The 10976-nt window shown below is 38.5% G+C and overlaps 1 protein-coding gene across 2 annotated transcripts; it reads right to left on the minus strand.

The window, feature by feature from the left end:
- Window positions 1-7449: 7449 nt before the first annotated feature.
- Window positions 7450-10976, minus strand: LOC121532609. Of its 2 annotated transcripts, none has more exons than XM_041838404.2 (8): window positions 10539-10976; window positions 10029-10062; window positions 9875-9944; window positions 9086-9375; window positions 8875-8977; window positions 8542-8756; window positions 8152-8357; window positions 7450-7583 (listed from the first exon to the last, which is right to left on the minus strand). In XM_041838404.2, the coding sequence occupies exons 4-8, from the start codon at window positions 9198-9200 to the stop codon at window positions 7539-7541; spliced, it is 684 nt and encodes a 227-aa protein (XP_041694338.1). In that variant the 5' UTR covers window positions 9201-9375; window positions 9875-9944; window positions 10029-10062; window positions 10539-10976; the 3' UTR covers window positions 7450-7538. The 2 variants fall into 2 exon arrangements, with proteins under 2 accessions (XP_041694338.1, XP_041694337.1); XM_041838403.2 differs by having other exon boundaries at window positions 9850-9944.

Genomic DNA, 10976 nt, shown 5'->3' on the forward strand with positions numbered 1-10976 from the left:
GGCATAGAAATTAACTTTATGTCCTGAATACAAAGCATAATATTTGGGGAAAATCCAACACAACATCACTGCGTACCACTCTTCATATTTTCAAGAATGGTGGTGGCTGCATCATGTTATGGGTATGCTTGTCATCGACAAGGACTAGGGAGTTTTTTAGGACAAAAATAAACGGAATGAAGCTAAGCACAGGCAAAATGCTCTACGAAAACCTGGTTCAGTCTGCTTTCCAACAGACACTGGGAGACATGTTCGCCAGCACAATAACCTAAAACACAAGGCCAAATAAACACTGGAGTTGCTTACCAAGATGACATTGAATGTTCCTGAGTGGCCTAGTTACAGTTTTGACATAAATCTGCTTGAAAATCTATGGCAAGACTTGAAAATGGCCACCAACTTGAAGAATTTAAAAAAGAATAATGTGCAAATATTGTACAATCTAGGTGTGCAAAGCTCTTAGAGACTTACCCGGAAAGACTCACAGCTGTAATCGCTGCCAAAGGTGATTCTAACATGTATTGACACAGGGGTGTGAATAATTATGTAAATGAGATATTTCTGTATTTCATTTTCAATGAATTTGGCTAAAATGTTTTAAACATGTTTTCACTTTGTCATTAGCTATTTGCTGTGGCTAGGTTTGCTACATGAGCTGGCATCTGTCTTCTCCCGGGAGAAGGCAGATGCCGGCTCATGTTAGCAAACCTAGCCACAGCAAATAACATGGATAATAATAACATTAGCTAGTAAGAGTTAAACTGCTAAACAAGACTGCAACATAGCTAATCAAAATGGCTACCCGGACAATCTGCATTGACCCTTTTTTTAACTAACTCTCTTGCACTGACTCTATGCACACACTCACACATACTTACACTGACACCCCAAACACACACATATACACACACGCTACATACGCCCACACACACACACACATAACTGACACACACATGCATACTGACACCACACAAACACTCACACACACACACACACATACACACACACACTTTCACACTCACCACATACGCTGCTGCTACTGCTCCACATACGCTGCTGCTACAGCTCAGTCTATTATCTATCCTGTTGCTTAGTCACTTTACCCCTACCTATATGTATATAGCTACCTCAATTACCTCGTAACCCTGCCCATCGACTCAGTACTGGTACCCTGTGTATATAGCCAACTTATTTTTACTCATTATTGTTATTCATTATATTTTGTATCTTTAACTCTGAATTGTTGGAAAAGGACCCTGTTAGTCTACACTTGTTGTTTATGAAGCATGTGACAAATAAATAATATACATGTATCTGTCATTGTTATTGTAGCCTGCACATCTTCCTTTTTTCACAGCTTTCACAAATCCTGTTGTGATTTTGTTGTCAAAATATATTTGCTTCAATTTGCTTTTTGGCAAGTTGATGTTATTATAATAATGTATATTTTGTTTATCTGGACGTGGTCAAATTTATTTATTGTCTTGTTGACTAAATAAAAAAATGCCCATTGTTTCTTGGAGATTCTGAATGGTTTTGTAATACTCTCAACTGTGATATTAAGCACATTCATAATTGTTTTACACCTCAAATTAATCACTTTAATTAAGGTGTCTGTTCACACTATAACAACATGTGATGTGGTTATGACACCCATCATTCCATTCAACGTAATAATGTGACACAGAGTTTAATAAATTATATAACGCCATGTTATAACATCTGGTATGTAGACACTTATGAAGCATTTATACTGGGAAAAAAATACAAACACAACACGCAACAATTTCAAAGATTTTACTGAGTTACAGTTCATATAAGGAAATCAGTAAATTGAATAAATTAATTAATTATGCCCTATTATATGTATTTCACATGACTGGGCAGGGGTGCACCCACTTGGGAGCCAGGTCCAGCCAATCAGAATTAGTTTTTCCCCACAAAATGACTTTATTACAGACAGAAATACTCCTCAGTTTCATCAGCTGTCCGGGTGGCTGGTCTCAGACGATCCCGCAGGTGAAGAAGCCGGATGTGGTGGTCCTGGGCTGGTGTAGTTACACGTGGTCTGCGATTGTGAGGCCGGTTGAACATACTGCCAAATTCTCTAAAACGCCGTGAGAGGCGGCTTATGGTAGAGAAATTAACATTCAATTATCTGGCAACAGCTCTGGTGGACATTCCTGCAGTCAGCATGCCAATTGCACACTCCCTCAAAACTTGAAACATCTGTGGCATTGTGTTGTGTGACAAAACTGCACATTTTAGAGTGGCCTTTTATTGTCCCCAGTACAAGGTGCACCTGTGTAATGATCATGCTGTTTAATCAGTTTATTGATATGCCACACCTGTCAGGTGGATGGATTATCTTGGCAAATAATAAGTACTCACTAACAGGATGTAAAAACATGTGTGCACAAAATTTGAGAGAAATGTATGGGATCTTTCATTTCATCTCATGAAACGTGGGACTAACACTTTACATGTTGCGTTTATATTTTTGTTCAGTTAACATATGACATAAGTTGTCATACAGACTGTATAATAGCAGTTGATATTAACAGCTGACATTAGAGCATATAACAACAGGATGAACTTATGCCATTACTCATAACTATTTAAAAGCACTTATGTCAGGTTATGACAAATGTTGTAATGTGTTATATAGCTGTTATAAAGACTTTATGAATGCATGAATAAGGACACCTACTTTTTAACTATCTAATTATAGTATGGTCAATGACAGACATGTTTTTGTTTGAAATCTATCACTTGATGGTTTCATTTCAAAGGCACTATATATCCGCCTCACTCTCAGAGAAATAAGTAGTACTGCTAGTTTTTACACAAATAACAAAAATTTTAATAAATAACTGTACAAATGAAATGACGCATTTGTGACATCAATATAATAATAAAAAAGATGAATCAATCAATACTGTAACATGAGAGCTGCGTGTAAAACATTCACATTTGACATTTTAATCATTTAGCAGATGCTCTTATCCAGAACGACTTACAGTTAGTGCATTCATCTTAAGACAGCTAGGTGAGACAACCACATATCACAGTCAAATATACAGTATACTAACATTCCATTTCAGCTAAATAATGGATATATAGTGTTTTGCCAAAAAATATAATAATAATACACATGTAAAATCTATTAATAAAACATCTGAGGACAGTCATATTTTACACACACATGAAGGTACCCATATGCAGTCATTTCTAGCGAAAAAACACAAATGTGGAAAATTGGTGGATATAGCGTTTTGGAAATAAACTCTTCATATATTAATATTTTTTAAAGGTTATTCAAGTATAAATTACCAAAGTTACCATAGATTGCCATAAATTACCTGTTAATTACCAAAATTACAAAAGATTCCGGTAACTTTGGTAAATGACCAGTAGCTTGGCAACCCTAGATGTGTTCCTTTAAGAGCCACGCACAGTTTGTGAAAACAGTACTTGAAATCATCTTCTAACAGGCTATAACTAAAACTGTATTATACTGTAAGACATGTTTTCATTTACTAGTACACACCCTGATCCTTTCTCTGACCAACTTCTGACTAAGAATTCCAGATTATGAAATAGCTTGGAATATAACTATTATATTATATTACATTCTATTCCCAGATAAATCCAACAAAAGCCTCCTCCTCAGAGATTGAGAGATTAAACAAATATTATCATAGTATAAATTACAGTATGATGACACAAATAGCCTTAGGGTCACGTAGTACTACAGCGTTAAGGTTCATGTTTCTAAGGATAACAAACAAGCAGCTAACGCCGTGTCCAGTTCTGTTCTGCATTGTCAACATGAATGCTCTCAAGGATTCTTCCAGAGATAGATTGGGATAAAAAGGGGCGACTAAAATAATGAATAATTTATCACGCAAGATTAATTTCATGGTCCACTACGATCCTGCCTGGACAATCCGCTGTGTGTGTGTGTGTGTGTGTGCGTGCGCGCGTCTGTGTATTTGTGTGTGTGTGTGTGTGTGCGTGTGTGCCTGTGTGTGAGGGTTCAGAGCGCACACTTGACGCTCTGGCCCGATGAGTAGGGTTGATCCGAGCGTTCTGACCTCAAAACGGCAGTCAAGCACTCAAGCTAACTGGCTAACATTGGCTAGCTTGCTAGCTACTTCCAGACACAAAATTGGGATTATGGTCCATTGTTTACCTCTGGGTGACATGAAAACAGCTAGCAGAGCTGGTTAGGCTGTTTTCATGTTATCCAGAGCATTGGTGACTGTAACTGTGCTGCTGGCAACAATGTAATCGCGCTTTTTAGCCGACGTTTACTGACACCGGCCATATTCAACGGGTGTTGTGTGTTCGTAAATTCATCAGTTATTCTGCGTTCTGGCATACTCAGACTGAATTTACGAACGCACCCGAAATGGTTACTTGCATAGTGGAGTCTTTTTTAAAGACATGTAGCTAGCTAGGTAAACAATTAACCATAATCCCAACTCATGACGTTACTACCCTGCATGAATCTGCAGGTAGCTAACCAACCAGGTTCAATGTTAGCTAGCTAACATTAGGCTCTAACTAGCCAAGCAAATGGCTCTGGGATACGAATACTAAGATCATACACGTAACGTTAGCTAGCGAGCCAGCCAGCTAACGCTAGCTAGCTAGCTAACATTACACTTTAACTTGAAATGAAACCACTTTCTGTCAAAATTAGAAATGTGTAATATCTGAAAATGTAGCTAGCTAGACTATCTTACCCTTATACATCATGCATGATGGACGCGTCTCCCTGTTACAGATGCAATGGTTGCCCTTAGTTTGAAGATGTAATCCGGAGACAGGTGTTTTCTCCATCTCTTTAGCTATCATACTCTAATTCCACTGATTTCAAAACTCGATCCTCCAGAAAGTGGAGAGCAACACTTATGCAGCTCCACTACATGATAACTTTTTTTTAAAGCCGCGTTAGACAGGATTACCTGTACATACTGCCCAGCTCAAATAGACAGAAGCGTGCTATATGGCAGACAAATCCGAACAGGAGAGCCATTTGAACGTAAACTTTTTTTTTTTAATCAAAATGCTTTTTTGGCAGAAATGCCTTCTGGAACATGTGACCTTTCATGTGCCTTAATAACAAACTTGTATGCTGTCTTTTTCTGTGGCTTAACCAGCTAGGCTTGTAATTTAACTATTTTATTCTTATTTACAGATGGCATACAAGTTTGTTATTAAGGCACATGAAAGGTCACATGTTCCAGAAGGCATTTCTGCCAAAAAAGCATTTTGATTTAAAAAAAAAGTTTACGTTCAAATGGCTCTCCTGTGAAGTAGTGACCCACAACATACGCCTAGTTTCCTGAAACTAGTCACATATATCCTCCAAACACTGGCTTCAAGGGCATTATCACTTTTATAGAACGGGTTACCAACATATTCAAATATTGATTGACATATTTTCATTAAAAACATTATTTTAATTAATTTATTCATACTATTTCATCCTTCCACAAGATATATTCGAAAAACAAATCTAGGGTTGCTAACCATGCAGGCTGGTCATTCCTTATATCAGTTCGGTTGCCATACTGGCTGGTTACGTTCTTATTATCTTATTTGCATTTGTTTTGGAGATCAAATTTGAATATTGAAACAATGTTGCTAATGTCAGCAAGGTTTATACAGACAGCAAGGTTTATACAAATCTCAGCTGTTAAAACTAAATGTTAGTCTAAAAGAAATGTGAGATAATGTCTAGATGCTTTTTATTTTTTATAGTGGAGATCAAGTTAATCAACTGCTTAGCTGGGCTGATGAGACAGTGGATTGCGCAGTCAGATGGAACAGAGTAAATAGGCATTTTAACATCATAGATTTAGCTGGTGGTAAATTGTGGAATAGGTTTTAACCAATCAGCATTCAGGCTTAGACCCACCCGTTGTAGAAACGGTATTATGGTTATGGTGTCGTGACTCGACCAAGGGGCTACGCGTTCTATGGAAAAGAATGAACAATGTGGAAGGTGCGCATTATTTTCCAGAGAACACATAGAGCCCAGAGTTGATTATCCCTTTTATACCATGGCTATAATTGAACCCATTTGCCACTAGAAATGTGTTCATTTGCCAGTAGAAATGTGTTCAACATCCACTGAAGTAGCTAGCAAGTTTACGACATAGCTACAGTAGTTGCCGTGGTAACCAAACAAACAGGGATCGAACCACCCAGTTTATAAACATAAATAATATAATGTATTGTTTTTCTTATTTATTAGAAATTAATGTTAATATTTATTTAAGTCATTGTTAACAAGGACTCCTAGCTGCGTTAAGGTTGTTCTTAATCAAAAGCTTGATTACATTAGTCTAATCAAGGTGTAGATAATGTGATATTATTTTGGAAAAGTTGTTCAAAGCCAGGGGGCATGTTGTTTCTGGCACTTTTTCTATTGGTGATCTACTGATCTTAAGATATTGAGAGAGTATTGTGTGTGTGTGTGTGTGTGTGTGTGTGTGTGCGTGTTCCATGCAGCCGTGCTAGCCTACACTCTGCAAATGAGATACAGTATGCAGCTCACTTTAATCCTCAGGGTCTGATTTACACCATGATTAACAATGACAAGTCCTGTATATTTGCATGATTAAATTAAAATGTTTCACACATATGCTATATGCCGTATGTCTTTATGTCACTCTCAGTTTGGGTTCATTTTATGGGCGTACAGTGGCGACAGTAAATTGTCTCAATTAACACAAGCTACTGTATGAACCTACAAAATGGCTCAAAGTTTAAACCAAAGTTGGATAGCTTTTATCTAAAGCTTTGTTGATCACTCGTTGGAAATGCCTTGAATATTCAGATGTTTACCAGACCAGCATTGTTGTGTTAGACCAACTCTGTGCTTGTGACTGACTGGGTTGAAACCTGGGTCTCCTGTACACCACAAGACCGTGTTAGCCCATTGAGCTAAAGCCTACCCAGCTAGCAATGAGGAATCGGCCCAGAAGCGGCCCTCTTCCTGGGGGCTGGAACTGATTGAATCGGCCCGGAATCAAAATGAATGACTGCCCAGAATCGGCCCAAGTACATCGGGCCACTTCAGTCTACCGGAATTCAGCCGACTTTGCCGGCATTTTACCAGAATCCCCCCAGATGCGGCCCGATGCCAATTTTAATAAATGTATACAAAATTACCCGATTTAGACATTTTAAATATTACTATTATACATACAAATTATACCCATCCACAAAGTTTTTAATGCTGATCAATTGCCTTGCACAAAGTATCAAAATACTAAAATACTACTTAAACAGGAAAGACTCTTAAATAATTAAATTGAAATTTACATTTTATTTTTTGCTCACAGAAACAATGAGAAGTAGTTTGATTTTGTCTATTTAAGCTTTCTTTCTATTTAAGCTCTGGTAGGCATTCAGTTTTCTCCATCACTCCTCCAAGGTCTGGTCACAACTCACTCGCTCTCTCCTTTTTCTCCCTCCATCTCTGTCAGGGGCTAGCTGCATCCATCGTTTTATGTATTTTTCTATCTCCACATCAGGAACTTCAGAATGGTTGCGATGCACAGCACCTTTGTAAATATCAGAAAGAGAGAAAATAGAACACTTATTGAAATACTCCCTGAAATATGACTCATTGTTTATGCAACACCCATGTCCCTACAAAATAGTTTTATCAATGGCTTTTTATAAAATATTTCCAGTTCATTATATTCTTCCTGCCTTGAAAACTATGTTGTAATAATGAACTTCCCTGCTGACAATCAAATTGACATGCTGGCCTTTTATTTAATTAATAACTTCTGTGACATTATGTCTCTCTGCCCCATGCAATGGCCTTGAAAGCAAATTTACCGATAACAACACTTTTTAAGGGAAAAGCCTGTTTCCCATTGGCCCCTCCAATTAATTTTCATGGCCACGCCATTTGTAAGGAGTTTTGAGAGGATTCCCTACACATTCTCCTTGGTGGTCATCCCTCCAGACAGTCCCAAATATATGGTCTAAAAAACAAAAACTTGTATATGATGAATATAATACTAATTTGAAGAAAGCTGGAATGGTACTCTGCGTCTGATTGTGGCTTGGTTGATTGCTTTTCAGCAATACATGCAATGATATAATGATATCTTGTCATACCAGGTTATTTTTAATGTCTTGATCTGAAAGTTGGCCCTCAACTCTCCTCAAGTCTTCCAGCGAGGACATTGGAAGTCGAAGGTCTGTCAAATCTGGAACCTCATCCAGGGTTGATCTGTTCGCCTGGAGCTTTTGCAGCTGCAGCAAAATCAGCTTTTGCTGTTGCTTAATCATTTCTACAGAGGTTAAGATCTCACGAAGAATTGCTGCAAAAATACAAAACAGGACACAGTTGTGTTTTATCCCTCACATTCTTTCAGTAGTTAAAGTTAGAAAGGATAACAAAGATAAATGTAAACAACATAATCAACGCAATCACATTATAGATCAGGGGTGGGCAACTTTGATGTTGGTGGGGGCCACAATATGTACCTTACATGTAACACTTACGATCACACACTGGCTGCTGCTGTTCTTGAATGTTTGGCTCAATCCTTGTTGGCCTATCAGAATTCCCAGGTGTCTCTCGTCTGTCCTCTGGAGGTCTGATAACTGGTGCAGGTGGCAAACCTTTCGAGGGGTTTGACTGGTCCTTGAGTGGAAACTTTTCCTTTGGTCCCTCATCCTCACTTTCAGTGGCACTGAATATTTGCGTATTTGTGCCCCTGATGTTAAAGATATACGGTTATTGAACTCATAAGAACGACCAGTGAAGTAAACATATGTTGGATATTTAGGCCATCCACTTTTTTAAAAAAATCATATTTGTTGTAGTTGTTATACCTTCCTTTTCTCTTCATATATGCGGGGCGGTCATCCTCCTCAGTCTGAAGATCAGATTGGACCACAGCCATAGGAAGCTTACGGCGAGCCTCTTCATATGTGTCTGTAAGGGAATATTAATGTATTGTGTTTAGATTGCAGATACATTTTGTTGTCTCAGGAGGTTGATGTCAGTTATAAATAGTTGACTGCAAATATAACATTAACTCACCTCTAGTGTACCTGATGTTCACATCAAACAAACCCCATGTTACGTCAGGTGCTTCTTGACGTTTCACTGCCCTTGTGCAGCGTTCTGTGGATGTATAAGGGGGCCAGTAGCTCATGCCATCCTGGACCCATGATGAAGGCACAACTTCGCTCTCCTTCTTCTTGTTATTCCATATTCAAGAGCCCAATTCACCAAGTAGCCTTTGAAACGGTCCGCTGGACTTTCAACCTCATCATCAATGTTCTCCTCAGCATCATCAACCTCACCCTGACCTCCACCTTCTCCTACACCTGCAGTGTACACCAAAGCATCCACAAACAGTTCATCCTCAAAGTCCTGACCACTGAACAACATTTCCACAGCGGCCTCATTGGACATAATAATAATAAATAATATGCCATTTAGCAGACGCTTTTATCCAAAGCGACTTACAGTCATGCGTGCATACATTTTTGTGTATGGGTGGTCCCGGGGATCGAACCCACTACCTTGGCGTTACAAGCGCCGTGCTCTACCAGCTGAGCTACAGAGGACATAAAATGTCTGAGGAACAGCAGCATTTTCTACATAAAGTGTAGACTGCCCTTGTTGGATAGATGTCAGAAATCTTGACACGTTTGCAGTACACTTTCGCCGGATGTTTGAAGTCACACTATACTCTGAATACTTCTCAGTCATTTCTGACAAATGCTGACGTTGAGGGCCAGAGCTCTAAAACACACATTGATTAACTGAATTACTAAAGGGAATATATAGCGACTTACATTAATTCTTAGGAACCTTAATCACCTTTGTTGGCTGAATAGCTGGCTGGCTGCAGGAGGAAGAGCTGAGGCTACTGCTGGAATTAGCTGGCAGGCTAGAGAGACAGAGCAGAGATTTCTAGGTGTCAAAGTGAAACATTAACATTCAAAAACTTGTGTCATTTTCAGAGAACACTCACCTTGATTAATCAGAAGAGGTTGGTTAGCAGTTTGCTGTAAATTAACATCACAGACAACACAATCTGATTGCTGATTATGAAACTGGCCTTGAAACATTTTAGAAATCCCTTAACGTTAGTCGTTTTATGTGTTGATATCCTACTCAGTCCTATAAATTAACATTAGGCTACTGCAACCTGCCTTTTCACACTGGTAACTTAAGCAGCAGTAAAATAACTTTTTAACATACTTTTCTGCAGAATATTATTACAAAAATAATCTAGTTACTTAATGTCCAAATTGGATAAGAAATATTATTTAACGTTTAAGTTTAACGTTATATTGTAAACACAATCACATAACATGAACGTACTCTGATTTCCCGATCATTTTACCAGACCATTTAACAAACAATACCACAAACAAAATATCATACATAGATTACCTTTAACGTTAGAACTGTAACAAAATAACAATAATTAGCTGGCTAGCTATTTTGTTTCCATCTTAACAAAAGGGGGTCTACCTACCGTCTTGATGGTCGAGCTCTAGTGGCCTGTTTATGACAGTTGGAATAGTGCCCCGACTCTCAGCTGGAATGAGCCCAGATCCACTGTGCTAGCTGGGTAGGCATTAGCTCGGGGAGCTAATGCAAGTCTTCACGTCTCAGCTAAGGTTACTCATTACACAAGCATGGTTCTGAACCACTTCCATTAAGCTTGCACAAAAAGTTCCCACATGGCATCACTGCCTAAAGTTTCCCATTTCCATCCAATTTAACACCTAGTTTCTGTTTCCCAAATAGTCTCACATTCATTAGGGGCTTTGCATTTCAATAACCACTCAAAATGTGATTATGTGGATGCGTTTAGCTTGAAACATTTACGATTTCAAAGACCCTGACGCGAGTGATCTTCTGGGCTCCATAGCCAAAGCACAAACAAAAGGAACTTGCATTGTGTTGACTT

Source organism: Coregonus clupeaformis, unplaced genomic scaffold (genome assembly GCF_020615455.1).
Source record: "Coregonus clupeaformis isolate EN_2021a unplaced genomic scaffold, ASM2061545v1 scaf0189, whole genome shotgun sequence".
NCBI classification, from domain to species: domain Eukaryota; kingdom Metazoa; phylum Chordata; class Actinopteri; order Salmoniformes; family Salmonidae; genus Coregonus; species Coregonus clupeaformis.